General features: G+C 41.0%; 1 protein-coding gene across 2 annotated transcripts in view; it reads right to left on the reverse strand.

Moving 5' to 3' along the window:
• The window catches only part of RAB31 (RAB31, member RAS oncogene family), a 61736-nt gene that overhangs the window by 14737 nt on the left and 28537 nt on the right, over positions 1–18462 (reverse strand). For both annotated transcript variants that reach the window (XM_030971876.1, XM_030971877.1), the window contains exons 3-6: positions 17949–18030; positions 7703–7774; positions 5736–5842; positions 1725–1834 (exon numbers count right to left, since the gene is read on the reverse strand). In XM_030971876.1, the coding sequence (XP_030827736.1) occupies positions 1725–1834; positions 5736–5842; positions 7703–7774; positions 17949–18030 (371 nt within the window). The remainder of the gene's footprint in view (positions 1–1724; positions 1835–5735; positions 5843–7702; positions 7775–17948; positions 18031–18462) is intronic.

The raw sequence follows: 18462 nt of genomic DNA on the forward strand, positions 1-18462 counted from the left end.
AGCCTCACTCTGCTTCCTGAGAAAACCACAAAGCAAATCCTCTGAGAAGCTGCTTCTGAGCACAAGAAGGTGAAGAAGGTGACCAGGACCAGTCAGCATGGGCTTACCAAGAGTTAACCACGTCCAGCCATCCTGGTTGCCCTCTATGGCAGCATGACTGGATGTTGCTTACCTTGACGTTGGCAAGTCTTTTGATACTTCTCCCTACAACATCCTGGTACATCCAAGTTGGCATGCTACAGTCTAGATAGGCAGGCTGTTAGCTGTGTACGTAGCTGGCTGGAACATCCAACTCAAAGGTCAGTGGTTAATGGTGTCTACCCACAGGCCAGTTACCTTAATACCTTTTATCAGAGCCTGAAGTATGAAAAAACAGGCACCCAATTCAGCCCTCAGATGACGCCCAACTCAGAGGTGCACCCCGTATCCTTGAAGGCAGGGCTGCCCTTCATAGGGCCTTAGGCTGGAGGCAGACATGGGTCAAAAGGAGCCTTTACATACTTCAGAAAGGACAAACGCCAAGCACTACTTGTGGGAAGGAAGAGCCCCTGGCTATGAGAGAGGCTGGGCGCTGGCCGCCTGAGAAGCAGCTCTGCCCAAAGAGGACCTGAGGGAAGCAATCCTAGCATGAGCCAGCAGCACGCTCTGGCAGCAGAGACAGCCAGCAGCAAGCCACAGGAACCAAGACAGAGCATTAGGCAAAGTAGTTATCCCCTCTTAGATGTGGTCCAACACCACCTGGGTCACACTTGCTTTGGGCCCTACAACACAAGAAAAATGTTGACCAGCTGGCACAAACTCAGAGGAGGGCTGCAAGACAGTGAGAGCTGGAGGGCTTGCTCTGTGAGGAAATAGGGCCAGCTCAGCCTGGAGACACAATGGCTTTGGTGTGCCACAAAGCTGCCTGTCAGTGCCTATGGGAAGGGCTGCTGAGAATCTGAACAGTGAGGTGTACCCAGGACAGGGAGTGAACTGAATGAGAATAGGCTCTGGCTTGGTGAGGGGATGTCACTATGAGGACTATTGAACAACTGCCCAAGGAGGCTGTGGAACCTCTGCTCTGGGGCCCAGCCAGACAATGGCCTGAGCAATCTGGTCTGAATTCACCAAGTTCTCTTGGGCAGACTTCTACCAAGTCTGCTTGGGCAGAAAGTTGGACTCAAGTTCTCATTAGGTCCCTTCCAACCCACAAAATCCTTCCCACTTGCAAACAGTGACCAGCACTGGAAGCCCTGTAAGGCAAACTGAACAAGACAGTTTTTTTCTCCTCATGACAAGTGCCAGCCTCATCATGTTTAGAAGGCCTGTTTGGGGTTTTGGTTTTTTTTTAATGTATTCCACTGCAATGACTACCTTCCACTTACCAAAGCCCTCCAGGAGCATTTATCAACATTTAAGTTTTTTAGCGACACAATGATAAGATCAACAGTATTGCCTCTACAGCAGGCTTGGTCTGAAACAGCAGATGTGACCCAGGCCAGGATTCAAATACAGATTTAGAAGGAACAGGCTTACTCTGTATCTACTATCTACTGCGTTTTGCTCTGATGTATTCAAAGCTGTTCTTAGTTTATTTACATCTGCATAAATAGCAGCCATACCACAGGCTTCATAGGATTTACTGATGTCCTTGGGAAAGTAATTTATAGACCTGAAACAGACAGCTATTTTCAGAAAACTTCTAAACAATCAAAATTAATTAATTAAAGAGAACATATACTTACTTATTCCTTGAAAAAGTTCTTCAATGTTAACAGCATTCTTTGCACTGGTTTCAACAACAATTGCACCTATAGATTCTGCATATTCTTTGGCATCCTTCATAGGAACCTCCCTGAAAAAAAAAACATTTATAAATAAAAGAAGCCAAATTAAAAAAAAAGTTAATTTTTAAGAAAAAACCCCAAACAACTTCAAACACAGCCTGAGCATTAATATGCTCTTCATCTCCATAAAAACAGTACTGCCTTTCTTCATACAGCATTTAGAAAAGTTTATTAAAATATATGCAAATTTAAACAAAATTGATCAATCTGCAGATTTCTGCAACTTGCTACTGAATCCATGCCTTGAGAAAAGGAAGATAATGTAAAGAAAATCACATTTGTTTGTGTTTTATATTTGACTTTGATAAGAAAAGCACTCTCCACATGCCAAATGTTCAAACATGATAGGGCACAACTGTTGTGGATGACAAATGATAAGAGCATCATGTGTCTTGGTCTGCAAGCAGCAAGGAAATGAGAGATTCTGAAGTAAGTAGGAAAACCACTGACTTTGAGAACATCAGCAACAGCAATCTCTGAGTGCCAGTTCATTGGGGAAAGACACCATTCTGTGCCATTTCACCAAACTGACACCATCTTAAAATCACCAGCAGACCAAACACTCTCATTTTGCAACCAGTACTTCATAAGCCAAAGGCTGGCAAATGCAGTTTATAACATTAAAAAAGACCTCTGCTTTAAACAAGCTAGCCCCATGCTGGCCTCGTATCTCCCTGAGCCAGCTGGCAGAGCTGGATCTGCCCATGTGTGCTGCTATCTGTAACCACCTCTACTCCTGATTTTTGGGCTACAGCAGAATCTGCACTGACTGCTTCGCCCCACAGCTCCAATATACCAATCCAGAGCCTCCACGTACAATTTCCTCCCAGTATGAGCGTGTCAGACACATCACTCAGCTTGGTGTCATCAGCGAACTGCTGAGGGTGCACTCGACCCCTTCTGTGTCATTACTGAAGGTATTAAATAACACTCGTCCCAGTATGGATCCCCAAGGGACACCACTGGTGCCCAGCAGGACTCTGAGGCATTGACCACCACCCTCAGGATGTGACAGTGTGACCAACTCCTCATCCATCAAACAGGCCACCCATCAAATCCATCTCTTTCCAGTTTAGAGAGAAGGATGTTGTAAAGGACCATGTCAAAGGATTTAAAGAAGTCCGGATAAATTACGGAATAAGGAAATATTATGGATGCATTGAATGAAGATCTGAGCATGAAATTCTGCTGAATTCTCTTAACCAAGGATTTCCAGAGAACACAATTTGTTAAAGAGATGAACCACATTTTTAGGGAAGTGAACACTTCTTAGCTGCTGTTACAACTACTGAATTCTATAATGCTCAAAAAAGTATTATGGACACTTACAACATTTTAGCATTGAAGTTTGAGCTCCTGTCTTTTAAAGTACTTTTTAATGACCTGTCAGAAGAAAGCCTTATTCCTCTTACTTAGAAGTACGCTGAACATTCAGCAGTTCTAAGAGTTGACAGTACTACAACAAAGATGAAGATTTATAGTTGATAAAATTGCTTGCCTATCTGTAGAAATTCCTTCAAAGTGGAGAAGAAATTTACTTCAACAGAGCACCAAGAATTGCTGATAGCTTATTAACAACATTGAGGAAAAGCAGTGTGATCCCTAAGGGTCCCAAGGACAACTTGGCAGCTCCAAACCAAAATTTAGATGCTAAACAGGGAGGGTAGCCTGGTCAATGATTATGAGAAATACATTAATTCCTCCTTACATCATCTCTTACACTCAGAGATGGCAGAATCAAACCAACTTGAACCGGGTCAGCTCGACCTCTTTTGCATCTATTCATATTGGTCTTAAAAAAAAAGCAGCTGTCTCTCTGATATCCAGCAAAACATCTGCCAAAAGCTCTACAAAACCAAGCAGAGATGCCAAAAATGCATACAAACAGCAGTTTGCTCCTGTGTGCTCACATTATCTTACTTGTAAATTCTCTGTGCCTAAAGGCACGCATATTTTCTACTCATTGGAAACAATCTGATAAATTGGTGACATGTTTCACCTAAAACCATTTTTACTGAAGTAAATCCGAAGACGTAAAGCAGACAGAGAATGCAAACAGCTGCATGCATTGCATAAACAATCAGATTTCTGGAAGAACTGTGAAAATATATCACATATGAGATAGTCTACTCTCTATTTTTCCACCAAAATAACTTTAGCTGGACATCACTGGATAAGTTCACCAAAAAAAGACTGGAGGATGCAGAACGAAAAACTGCACAAAAAAATATTACCAAAACTATTAATAATTAGGAGGAGAAAAAATGTCCTCTCCCATAAAAACCAGAAAGATTAAGAGACATTAGCTCATGGAGTACAATGAGGACCATTCACACAGCAAAACAATTTGTGCAAAGAAGAGCTCCAGCTGAACAGGAGCAAGAAGTGAATGATCAGCAATCAGTAAACTACAGGTAGTGGTTGATAATAATATGGTGAGAAGATCACATATCACAATTGCTCTGTGAGGAAGCCCAGTACTTTCACAACATTTCTGGGGCACAGGATTTTTTAAAGTCTTCAATTGGTGCAAGAGCAAGCAGGAAAAGGGCTGGTTATGGACTCATTTAAAATTGTTGCCATTTGTCACCATCTCCAAACTTACTACCCTTGAGTTAATCTGGCAACTGTATTGCTGGGAACACTTATGCAATTAATTTGAAAGTGACTCTCAGGGCAACCAAAACCCCTGATTTGTGCTAGCTTGCTTTTGGTTTTATTTTTAGAACTATCCTTTCCTCTTTTTTTCTCCTTCGTATCTGGAAATTTTTGTCTTGTCAGACTCAGTTTCACCATGTTGACCAGCATATCACAACATCACGTAGGAGATGCCAGTACCTCTGATCTTACCCCAACAGAAACCAGAAGTTTGCCAGAATGAGGGCTTGTTCAGCTCTTACAGAAAGCAGTGAGTTGCAACTTTGTGTTGGTTCATGGCTGGCAGTGGCAGAGGGGAGAACCAAACAAAACCCACACAGGTCAAACCCTCATGTAGGCCTTGATTCAATAAAAGCACTGCAGCACTTACTTGAAGTTACACACATGCTCCAGAGCTCTGGTGAATCTGGGCCAAAGTAACGATAACTAAACACATGGGGATGTATTTGAACAGCCATGAGAGCCCATGAGGTCGTAAGGGGAAAGCATCAAATATGATCATTGAGTTTGTACTCATAGATGAAACAAAAAATAATAGTCATGGACTGACAAACAGAATCACTACTGTACAGCAGAATGTGCTTCCATTTCCTGAAAGGATAAATGCAAATCCAAAATACAGCTAACAAGCAGAAGAGCGATTCTAGCTTCACTCTCACTCCAAATAGCATCATTTCAGCTCCTCTGCAGGGGTATGGATTCAGCCCTTCCCTCTTTTATCTAGGAGGTTCTTTGCTTCACACAGGGGAAAAAGTTTTACTTGAGGATATGCTCCAAAAAATCCCAAAAGTACAATTTCTACATCCAGTATTATGAAAAAGTTTTAGTTCTTGCAAATCACAAGTTCTCAAAGTTCTGTGATTAGTATTTTACCTCTTGCCCACCCTCATAGTTTTATATTGCTGGTTTTGCTCATCACTGACTACATTCTGCACCTTTTAACAGAATGGAAGGGAGAAACAAAAAAGAGAACCCTTCTCCATTCCAAATGATTCAGCAGATAAAGGATGTAGAGACTGTACAAATAAAGAGGAAGGGCAATAAAAGAGGGGTTAAAAAAAACATAATTCACATTGTGCTGTTGTTGTTGAGGTTGTGCATTGCTAGAATCACGGATTCTAGGAGTTGCTAGAATCACTGATTCTACAGGAGGCCAAAATTATATACTATTATAACAATGAAGCAAAATTGTTACCTGAAGGAAAAAAACAATATAGTTACTGCAATGAAAACAACATCAAAAAGTATTACCTGATATCAGACAGATCACACTTGTTTCCAGCGATGGCCATTACAATGTTTTCAGGACCATGTTCTTTTAGTTCTTTCACCCATTTTTTCAAAGTATGAAATGAATCCTGCATCAGAGAAATAACAAAATAAGCTACCAGCACACTCTCTGCCAATGTATTTGCCTATTTTTTAAAGTAGAGGAGCACAGCTTTGACAGTATTAATGCAATAATGATTATATAGATCACAAGACTGGAAGATCACTTATTTATCTCTACAATTTGCTTTTCAAGCTTTAGGCCATAAAGCTTCCTCAAATTAATTGTTGAACTTGGATGCTTCCCTCTTTTCCACTCCTCCTCCTCCCTGCTCCAACGCAGCACTGAATATTAAACTTCCAGTGATGAAGAAACTACCCCAGCTTGTAGCACATTTCCTTCACCTAATGCGAGCTTCATTTGTCCAATTTCACTTCTGTCCAGCAGCTTACCATCTCAATCACTGTCATTTTTTTGGAAACATCCAATGGCGCTTCCACAGAGATGCCCACTTCCCTGCATTTCCAAATCTGTGATCTGGTAAACCTCAATTTACCCATTATAAAACTGAAGAGAGAGGTGACAATTCACTTGGCTTTTTCCCCCTCCAAATATGAAAATCAAACTCTATCTGATGCTGCCTAACTTTTAATAGAAATTTTTCTATTTCTTTACACCAGTGAAGTAGTAGCTTTAAGATAACACTTATTTCTGGAGATTCTAATTATAATGCACAGTTGAAATTTCTACTGACAAAGTGAGCTCCCAAACAGATGATAAATAATTTTTTCCCCTTCAGAAATGCACATAAGTGTTGTCTCTAAATCAGCAATGGCTGCATCAGTATCACCGAAGGTAGAGCCCTATCAGTCACTTGGGGAAAAAAATCCATTCTGCTTTAATGATTAACACTGAATATTAAGCATCAGAAAGTGAAATGCACATTGACCTTCCTCTCCTATTCTCCCCTCTTTACTCTGAGAGTTGTTCCACATAAGCTCAGAGAAAGGCTGCCAAAACAGAATTTTATTCTTACAATATATTACCAGATCAGCTGTAAGATATTTAAATCCAAAGTATAAATCCAGCACGATTCACTCTTCCTCACCTTTTCCTGGCAAATTAGCAGTGGAGAACAGCACTGCTGCACAACAGTGACCACCACTGTCAGCAACAGATCATTGCACTAATGCACTGGGGAACCAAAGCAGCCCTCCCAACCTCGTAGTAAATAAGTCAATTGGCAAGAAAGGAATAAAATGCCAGTGAACTCTCCTGGCCATCCATCCATTAGCACTGCCTCTAAGTCTGCTATATCAGCAGGGGTTTCTTCTAAAAGGAGTGAAAGGGGCGTTCAGCTGGGATCTCCTAGCCTCCTCTGCCTGAGAAATGAGCCAGAGAAGTTAAGGATCTAAAAATAAAATTTTCATTCCAAATTAATAATGTTGGGACAAAAGGTCAGAGACTTATGATTTCATTACCAGTTTGAAAATTAAGATATGATGCTTGTAATACAGACATGAAATTATATGCTTAGATAAAAAATAATTAGTTTTAAAATCAGTAATATGCAAACAACTTAATTTCTACCTAGATGATAAAGCTAATAGCTGCTTTTTGTAGTAAAAATTCAACTCCACACAGAGAACATAGGTGGTGGTGGTAGGGAGTATTGCAGGATATGAATCCTGTCTTAGTCAGAGGAAACCCAAAGAAACATTGACAAAAGGCACTCTCAAACCTTTTGTCTACATGAAGTTGAAACAACACAGAAGCAGGACTTTTTATTTAATGTTTTAAGGCAGTTGGACACCTCCAGCCAGATCTACACAAACTACCAAAGCATATACATGCCAGACAAATTAAATTCTGCAGTTGTGGGGTTTAACTCAAGCTCAGGCCCAAACAGAGGAGTTAACACAAGCAAAAAGCATGCCAAAGGTCTCACCTGTTTGGTGATATCATACACTATCACGGCTGCTGCTGAACCTCGGTAGTACATTGGAGCCAAGGAATGAAACTGTTAAAACATAAAACCCCAGGAGAAAGTATTAATAAATCAGAACCATCACACACTTTGCCAGGTCTCAAAGACTTGTCATGGCAGTACCACCCCCTTTCCTTCATCCCACAGAGAACAGACCTTATCAGTGGTCACCCTTCTCTCATTTTCCTTAAACACAAATAAGCCAGATCTCCTTTATCTCGTGCTGTTCTTCATCCCACTGAATTTACACAACCAGCCCTTACTGATTCAATGCATCAGGACAAGTTTTGACAGGAAGATCAACTGCACTTGGAAGCCTAACCAGATGGCATAGGGACCCCAACCTGATGGCATAGGGAACCCTTCCCCTGGCAAACCACAGTCTTGCTTTGTAGATCTAAGACTGGATTCAGCTCAGGTTTGAATTTTGTAAAACATTGCAAATGACTTGTATAAAACTAACTTGTCAGAAAAATCTGAACACCTGTCTTGTTTACCTATCCTATACTATGATAGATATTTCATGAAACATGGATTCTTGCAGTTACTCTTCAGCTTTTTGTTTCAAGGAAAACATTCTTTGAGGGGAAAAAAACCAAGAAATAAACATGTTTGTTAGAACAACTGAGGAACAGCATAATTTTCATAATTTACCAATGACTAAGCAGCTGATTTAGAATTTCAGCTTACAATTACAATTAGAGTAAGGAAGTAAAAAAAGTCATTCTGCTGATTCAACTAAGCTTAGTCTCAAACAAACCAAAAATAATCTTTCTGGGAAAATGCATTCAATCTCACTATGCTCACACAGCCATTTTATCATTTTGGGGGGGGAAGCTATCTGCAAAAGCTGGATATTAAGCTGCAGCTAATAACTGAGGTCAGCACCTAAATCAAATACATTATTAGGGCAGGGTCTGAACCTCACTGCCCAGCAAACACACACAGATCCACGTGTTACACTGCAAACCCCTGCACATTTACTGGACACATCTTTTTCCCAGATCTGTGCCTACTGACTGAGCATTTAGACTTTCAGCAGCCTCCACATTTCTTGCTGTTTCACGTGCAACATATCAGGCAATTTATTTGCGGTGCTGGTTGCCTTGCCAGTTCGTAAGCTATTTATCACAGACCACGCACACCAGCTCAAGGTCGGCGCTTTCTTTTGTAACAGCGTGGATGCACAGCAGCAGTGACAGATGGTCAAGTGCTCAAGTGTTTTGGGGAGCGAAGCAGGTGGGAGAGCTCATTAATAAGAGAAAACAGCAGGAAAGAGGATGAGAAAAGAAAGAGGAATCAGTGGAGAAGCATGGTCTGAAGAAATGGGATCAGCCAAGATCCTGAGGGAGTTGGGTAGATGTGTGCTTTCTGGGGTTTTGGTATGCAGCTTTATTACTTGCATGCTTAATGCAATAAATGCTTTCCAGAATTTTTAGGCTTCTAAATCACAACAGAAATTTTCAGTATGTTAGAACAGGACAGACCATTTCAGTTGGAGTGGACCTACAACAATCATGTAAACCAAGTGCCTGATCAATTCAGGGTTCGCTAAAAGTTAAATCATCTTGTTAAGGGCATTGTCCAAAGGCTTCTTAAACACTGACAAGCTTGAGGCATCACTTGAGAAAACAAAAAGGGCCTTTTCAAGTATGTTAACAGCAGAGGAGGTCTAAAGAAAACATTAGACTCATTACTTGTTTCATGATCACTGTGGCCAAGGCATCCCACCAGCTACCACATTCCCCAAGTCCTTCCCAATCACAAAAGAATCTAGGAGGGCATCTTGCCTGGTTGGATCACTGAATGCCTGCAACTAGAAGTTATCTCCTACTATCTTCAAGCCAAGACCATCTCCTCAACATAAATGTTGTGTTGAAGTAGTGTGGAAGTCAGAAACCTAAACTGTGGAGGGTAATCTGACCTTTCATGGTGTATGCACACTCCTCCCAGTCTGTAAACTCCAGGAAAAAAACATTCAAACCCTACACACATGCTGATTTGGTCTCAATCTAGATTACATTTTAATCTAGATTACATAGTATTCATGAATTTACAAAGAGCTCTCAGACAACAGTAATCACATTTCACAGGAGCCATGCAGTTAAACTCAAATACTCCAAATTCCTTAAAGACTGGCCCTGAAAGCACACTGAGAACCTGTACAACATCTTGGGAATTTCTCTCCCGTTTCTTCTGACCGGCTGACAAGAACACTTCCTTTAATAGCTGTTTCACTGAAAAATATTTGCAGTGTTGGAGCCAGAAAAAAAAAAAAAAAAAAAAAAAAAAAAAAGTAATTTAAAACAGACAAATAACATTAAAAATGCCCTTTGTCATTCTCTTATACAGGCTAATAAACAAACATAACAATACACTATGTCCCAGTTATAAAAAATCAGTTTTCTAGAAAAAAACACAAAAAGCCTCTTTGCAACACTGAATGAATCAAGAGGGGCTGAAAAATTGTAACTGCATGAATTTCATGATCTAATGATAGACTCTCAACAAATGTGCTTCATGAACATGTATTTTCCAATATCGTGCAAATAACTATGTTTAATTTTTCTTTTAAATCAGTGCCCAAAAGCAAAGTCCTCTTGAACATTTTTCTGGCCTAATTAATTGGAAAAAGAGAGTCACACCAAATTAATTAAAGGGATACAAAATACTAATCTGCACATTTTTCACCTGCCAAGGACCAAATGTGGGACAGATGCCCAAAACAAGTGACACACAAAAAAACAGCTCACAAAATTAAATCTCACGGGACTACCTTCTGTATTATAAATGACATTGTCTATAACTTTGATTTTATAGTTCAGTATTCCTGTAACCAGTAATTCCCAAGAAAATTAGGATAAACAGAAGCAGTTTTGAGATTTGGCATAAGAACAATGCTGTTTGAGAAGGGCCACCTAAAAATGCTCAGGCAGCCACTCCACACGAACACTCAGGTTACAGCCCCAGCTTTCCAGGGAGCCAGCCCCTCCGTAACCTGCAGCCAAGAGCAGCACTCTGGCAGATGTCACCCCTTCCTGCAGGCAGCAGCAGCTCATATCCCCTTGGCCTAACTGGAAAACACAGACCAGAAAGAGATTTCCATCAGCTCCCACCATCACAAATAATCATACTCCTAACCCATTTCAAAAGCTGATCAATGTTCTGCATAAAATAATTAGTTTTCTTTCTTCATTATACTGCTACAGGGATCATATTACTTTGACAATTAATAACATCTTGAATTTCTAATTACTAAATTACTTGTAATTTGCTTGCACCTTGACTTAGTAAAATTAAGGGATCACTGCTTGCCTTTAGCTGAAATATTAATATAGACTGACAAGCTTGCAGATTTAACTTTGCCAGTCTGCTATACCAGGCTCTTACACTCTGAAGATAATGTAAAAGAGAGAAATCAGGGTCTAATCACCTTTCCTTGTGCCTGGTCCAGCTTCAGCTCATCTTTCCTGACTGCTGGTGACCAGGTTTCTACGCAACATTATAGACATTGAATGAATAGCCTTAACTGCACATCCCCTAACACTTTTCTCATGGCTGCATCATACTCACATGGTCATCCTTCAACTGGTGAATACATTCAGAGGTGGCTTTTCTCCTCTGTTTCCCAAAAAAATCCCAAAATTTAAAATCTCACCTACAACTTTACAGCACATATTTTTGTTAGGAGCAAAAAAATACAGAACCTTGGTACTTACACTACCAAACTTCATCTCAACTGCTTTCCACCTTCTAAGCACTGGGAAAACCTCTCATCTCTGCATAATGAGTAAATTACCATTAGCAGGTCACCTACTGAGAGAATTTAGAAGTTTCATGCCTCTCATTCCCTGTCCACCAAAATAAGTTTGCCTATTTGACCAACTGCATCACTCATTAGTCCCATTTTGCTTTTGGAGAGGCTGATAACAACAGGTGAGGCTGAGGTTGCTAATCCACACAGTGCCATAATCAAGTTGCAGGGGTACATTTTCCAATCCAACAGCCAGGCTGAAAGGACCTCTCAAAATATAAATAAGAAACTTATTTTTCCAAAGACATGCCAAAACCCAGAATCAATTACTTCATGCAGACTTCCAGGACTCTCCTCCTGGGAGACACACAGCATGCTCCATCACCTGAATCCTGGCACAATGCTGACTGGTCTCAGAGCATCTTCCTCCTTGTGCTCCTCTACCAACACATCCACTTTGCACTTGTGGTTCATCATCTCTGACACTAAGCAAAGAAGTGAGGCCACATGTGCACGATGAAATTTCCTCTGAAAGCAGAACCCAAGGGTCCAACTAGAAGCTACCCAACCCTTTAGAGCCTCACAGTACAGGGAGCAAATTCAGTCTTACACGGTGCAAATGCAAGCTGAGCACAACCAGACTTTCTCTCATTAATTCCAGGAGAATTTTGGGATTCTGCAACCTCTCATCTGGCCATCTCAACGAAGTCAACAGAAGCTTTGCCCTTGCAAAGGACAGAAAGATGGAACCAAGTAGCCATTAAGGAATTGAACATCTATTTGAAAGCAGTGTTGTATTTTGCTTTCTGCTTCCTGTGCATCTCATCACGGAGGGATGTATTTGGTCACTGGTAACACCATGTTTCCTCTTTACTAAAAGAAAAGAATGGGGAAGAAGGAAAACTATCACATCCTACTTGGAACAGAAAACCAAAATCAAGGGAAAACAGTGTAAATCACACCTGAGCTGTGGTAGTGGAGGTCTCTTAACCCTGTCTAATATAATGCTGATTTAGAAAGCAAAACAGAGGCCAAATGAACACAGAAATAAAAACTACCACTCCTGTTTGTTTATATACAGGCTGACAAATGCTGCTGAAGACAGTTGGGATTCATTCAATCTGCCAGGCACACCAGGGAACATTAATTCATGTCAGCAGCTCTCTGCACCATCCTGTGGTGCTATATCCCAAGACTGGCATACTGCCACAGCAGGGCTGCCTCTTCCCAACTCCACAGTCAAGAGGCAAAAAAGCAAAAGCAAACCCAACAACTACAGCCACCACTAACTCCTGCACTTGGTTGCTTTTTCTATTCTAGACTGTAAAGAACATCACCTGCTCTCACTGCAAAAGGATGATAATTCTGCCCATAAGCACAGCTGGAGAGGATAAGGGTGCACAGACTGAGCAGAATCACACCAGTGCTCAGCAAATGTTGCACACTTTGAATTCAGCTATGATTTTCCTACACAGTGCCTTCTCAAGCACCTGCAGGTGCACAGCAGAACAAGATTTGCTTCCTGACAGCTGTGATCATTTGACTAAATTTCATTCCCTTTCCTACGAAGCTGCTCTCTGACAACATATGTTGTATCTGAGTGGCCAAGACAAAACCACTTGGTTCCTCTCAAATTGAGAGATTCTTACTCTTACTCTTTATCAGGGCGCCACTAATGGCAAGGACAGCCACAGCCCCTGGCTCAGCTGCTTGCTGACATGTGCAGGCAGTGTCACAGCCCTGCAACTTCCTTCCCCTTCCTGTTACACCCACTCACACTTTCTGGACTCTTAAACATGTATCAGCTCCCTTTGCTCAGCAGGCCATTCCTACACCTCTGCAGGTGATTTTGGGTGTCCTGTTTCTCCTGCCCTTGGCCCTTCCTGCCAGGCCACTCCCAGAAAACCCCTTCAGTCCTGTCCCAAAAGCCACCTGAAGGACACTTGCCCAAGTCTGGGCAGTTACACACCCCACTCCTGCCACCTTCGAGGCAGGGGCTGCCAACAAACAGAAAATTGTGGTGGTGCAGAGAGAAGCAAAGGCAAAACCCAAAAGCATTAAACAGATTATCCTGACACACAAGGTCCTCGAACAGGGAGGGATACAAAATTCCTGACATTCTCAGCTGGCAAAGAGCAAATGGGAAAAATGTTATGCATGAAAGCCACTTTCAGATACCATTTAGCATTTTAAAACTTTGAGTAGTTTTCCTTACATGACTGAAGGCTGAAATTCCAGTTCTCAGGATTTGCAAGCTGAGTAAATCAGGAAAGATCTGTCTCTGATCTACAGGTATTTTTTGCTAGTTAAATTGAAGATTAAATATATATCTATAAATTATATCTATAAATATATAAAAGAGTGAGCATTTTTTCCAATGTCTAAGAATTCTTCAACTGAAGAAGGAAAAAGCTCAACATTTTAGGTTAACCTTTTAAAGGTATTTTAAACAGGCAGAAAACAAACCTTTGCAACAGGACAGAAGTGACCTGTGCTTAGTCATTCTGAAGTTTACAGTCATTAAACAAAGAATGCAAAAGACACTACACCAAAACCATGACTCACCATCAAGCTACAAGTGCTGCAAGTTTGCTGAAGCTTAAGAAAAAACACATTTAAATGCATCCCTTAAATGATTTACTGTGCTTTATGCTCGCTCTGAAAATAGTAAAAATAACATATTTGCTTGCTAGCTCTAATGCCACTTGTGCTCTCACACACTGCCAAATCACCTGTCAACACTTGCAGCATGCAAGAGGCCCTCACACCACACACAATGAACCACCCCAGCTCTGACTGAGCTGTGGGAGACCATCAAAGCCACATTTATGACACCACAGAGCAAAATTGAGGCTGTGTTTTGCCTGCAGAAATAATTCAAGTCATTGATAGATGGTGTTGTGCCACTGTCTCTGAATCACCAGGACAACTAGTGCCACTCAGAAAAGAGGCAGCTATAAAGAGCTGTGGACATGTCATCAGTCAGTCTTCTCCTGAAAATGGAGAAGGTTAAAAAACAAAAGAAGAAAAAGCTCACAACTCAGGATAATTCCTATCGAGCTTTAAACTGGGCTCAAGGAATTGAGGCCTCTTCTATTAAACAAAATTAAAAGTCCCAGAGTTCAACACAGTAAATTTTAAAAGGACAGAGATAAATTTTCCTGCCCTAGAAACACAGCCCTCAGACTCCCTGTTTGCTACAATATTCCTCAGCTGGCAAAATGAAAAGCTGGCAGCCACCCAAGGCATTCAAACAAAACATTGTAATTAAAAGCTACTTAGGGCACCATGAACCAAAATATATGCAAATAAAAACATCATTAACTAACTTGCGAGGAGACTCTTCTTAGGGGAGGGAATCTGTGCTAATAACAACACAATTATTTGGCATGTAAGTCCCAGAGTCTGCAACAATTCAAAGCTAATGGGGAAAACGTGAGACTGGAGGGGGAAAGTGACATTTGGGAAATACTGGTGTGGAGGGAAAGTGACTGTGAAGAAAAAACTAAAGCAAGTTTGTTGGATAGCACACCAACACAAAGCAACCAGGTCCACAGAGAGCAGTACTTAGGCACAGAAGATAGGGGGATTTTGTGAAGTGTTCTACCAGTTTGTTTCTTTCTAGCCAAGAAAAAGGAAAAGAAAAAAAAAAACAAGATAAAAGGATTAAGAAGCTCTCTCTCCTTTTGTAATCATGTACTTGTGTGAATTTTTCACCACAAGCCACATACCCCTCCCCAGGGTCTCTTCCTAAGAAGCACACTCAGCACTCACCCCCACCAGGGATATGACAGAAAAGCTTTTAATCTCCATTTTCTGCTGCATTATTGTCACTCTACAGCATTGACTCCAAGCTAGCAGTTTCCCAGAGAAAATCACGAACAGGGAAATGATAACTCATTAAAAAGGACAAACTCATGAACGAGGACCATGGAAATGCCACTCCTGTTGTTTCTGCCTGCCTGCTCCACCATGGTTAAGCTTTGAGCTTGATTTTCATGGCATAAGTGAGGCCTCAGTTAAATCTCAGCCGGGGCTCTTCTGCTGTGAAGGCTCCACATCAGCACACAGACACAGCTGGCACAGCTGGGGAAGCACAGGGCATCCCAGCTCCGGAATAAGCACAAGCCTATGCTTGACTTTGCATTTAGGAGAGTGAAGTCAAATGAAGGCAATGTTGAAAGAGCAGAGAGTCCTAAACACTGCTCTCAGCAGTACAGACTGACAAAACTGCCAGGCTTCAGCAGTGGGACAAAAATCAAAACCCCAACAAAAATTTCAAAGAACAAGGGAAGGACAATTCTCAAAGCAGAAACAACATTTAGAAGACATCTATTAGTACACTGTGAAAACAGCAATAGGCCCATAGGATGGAATAGGCTGGAAATGTTGGGTCACTGTTGGTCAGAGGATAATTAGAAAAGAAATTAACAGGGGGGAGACATTTGCTCTTGAATCAGAAGAAGCAACACAAAACAAAGCAACCAAAATTTTCTGATTATAGTAAGAAAGATATTGAGAAGCATCATGTGCTTAGCTGCAAAGTAAAATGGGAATGTTGCAGGACAGGGAATGACCTGGACCAGCATGGACCTCACCTTGGGAAACTTGTCAGCCTCCATAGCTTGCACTCAGCACCAATGAGCTTTGTTTAATATATCACTCTACACCTTCCTAGTCCTAGTGAAGGACTGGGAATACACTGCACAAATACACAACAAATAGATGGTCCCTGGACTAATTGGTGATTACTAATTAATGAAAACCTTTAACATGCTGTATCTGTAATAAATTCTAAGCAATCTAACAAAGGTTGTGGTGCTCACTGCTCACCACAGTTTGACACATATATACACACATACACACACAAAAAAAGGAAAGCAGATGTTTGAAAAACGATGAGCTAAAAAAAAATTGAGAGGAAACATAAGGGACTAGTTAGGAAGGATGAATTTTGTGCCCACAAGTCAGAGCTCAGTCACAGATTTCCTGCCTCAAATGAGGCGTCATTTTTTTCAGTAAATATGTAAATATGAATAGTACTATTCACCTAATTTTAGAGGGCTTTGAGAGTCCTTACACTATGTAGGAAAATAGGTAAATCTTGATCTAAGTATTAATCCAACTGAGTTTTGTGTGTGAAGTGCTAAAAAGAAAAGAAAAAGCAAGGAGATCAGGGCAGTGAAGGGAAAAGGGAGAGAATAAGCAAGGAAACTGAAACCATGGGAAAGAAAACTGAACTTTTGCTAGCTCTTGCAATAATTAGTCAGTTATCAGCTCAAGACCATGCAGAAATGGAACAAACAAGATTCAAGGGAAGGAATTAGGCTTCAAATATGTTTTTCAAGGTCTATTTTCCCATGACAAATAACTTACTGAATTGTTATGAGCCAACAGATTTCATCAGTCACTTTATCTCACACTGTGTATTATAAATAAAAGCACAAGCATTTCCTGCAATTAGGAATAAAAAAATCGTCTTTGCCCACAATTCACATACAAGGTATGGAGAATACAGTAGGATGTATCAGGACTGACATCCAGGCTGTATAAACATCTCATTTTATCCCAACCTAATGTGAGCATAGCTGCAATTTCCTATGAAGAGACACTGTGCCATTTCACACAGTGATGATGTTCTAGGCAGTTTGGTGTTCTAGAAGTGTTCATAGGTTTTTCCATTTCTCAAGCCAAACATGGACATATATTAAGAGAAACCTACAGCTCTACAGTCTAGAGTCTAGTACTGCATGCAACTGTCACTGAGGCTCTTAAAAGGAAAAAAATTATCAACCAGACTTACATACAGTCCAGATGAACTAATGCCCAAAAATCCATTATGGTTTGGTTTTGGTTTTGGTTTTTGTTTTTGGGTTTTTTTAAGTCAAAGGAAAAGCTGCTCAATCTGAGCAATTCGCTTCATACACTTGAAAAAAATCAAGACAAAAACCCAAAATGGTTCAGGATGCTGGTGGTAATTTCATGTAACATAAATAATAACAGCAGACACAAGCCATGCCCATATTCCCTGTCCCAATCCAAGACAACCCCGGAGTCACCACCTAAGTTCAGACCACCCCAGCCCATGGGCTGCAAGTGAAAGCCTTTCCAATGCCAATGAGAGCTGCCACACACGAACCTGATGAAACCAGAGGGGAACTGGATGTTGCTGGGGCACTGCTCAAGCTGTCTTGGGGAAGGTGGCTAACATTTCATACCATGGTTTGGGGTTTTTTTCGGTAAGTGGCATGGTCAGACTGTCTGCATTTTCATCATCCATGGAAAGGGAACCTACATCCTTGGTGCCTGCTGACCACCTGCATTGCAGAGCCTTGCAAAGATGCAGGAGGCTGATACTTACAAAGTCTTCTGAAGATGAAAGGTTTAGAAAAAGTACATCAACACATTAAGAGAGAGCAGGATAATGAAAGCATTCTGCAAACTAATACTCACCCGTTCCTGACCAGCTGTGTCCCAGATCAAAAATTTATGAAGCTCGTTCCCACATGGCACAGTTTTAGTCATGAAGGATGCTCTGGAAATAAGGAAGAAAGAGAAATTTGTAACATAACTAACACTCTGAATATGTAAACAGTAGACCTTAATGAGTTCTTCTGGATTAGACTGCATTTGGGGGAAACTCCAAAATCTTGATAAAATACCTGCAGAAGTCTCCCTTTTCTGAGATAGCACACATGCTACTTATAGATGTATTTTTTTAAAAGAAGGAAAAAGCTCTGAAGTTCAGAGGGCATTTGTTCATGGATCCAGGAACACAAATGCTCCCGCCATTTACATGTGGCTTCTGCTGCTTGTTACCTCCATCTTCTTGGTGGTACAGACCTGAGAGAAAGGCAACAGACAACATCATGTGCCACTTTTCACTTTAACATATGTGACTGGATCACCAGGGAACAGAAAAGTCACCTTCTGGAGTGCACATGGTAAACAAATGCAAGAAATTTGC

This window comes from Camarhynchus parvulus, chromosome 2 (genome assembly GCF_901933205.1).
Source record: "Camarhynchus parvulus chromosome 2, STF_HiC, whole genome shotgun sequence".
Taxonomy (NCBI): Eukaryota; Metazoa; Chordata; class Aves; order Passeriformes; family Thraupidae; genus Camarhynchus; species Camarhynchus parvulus.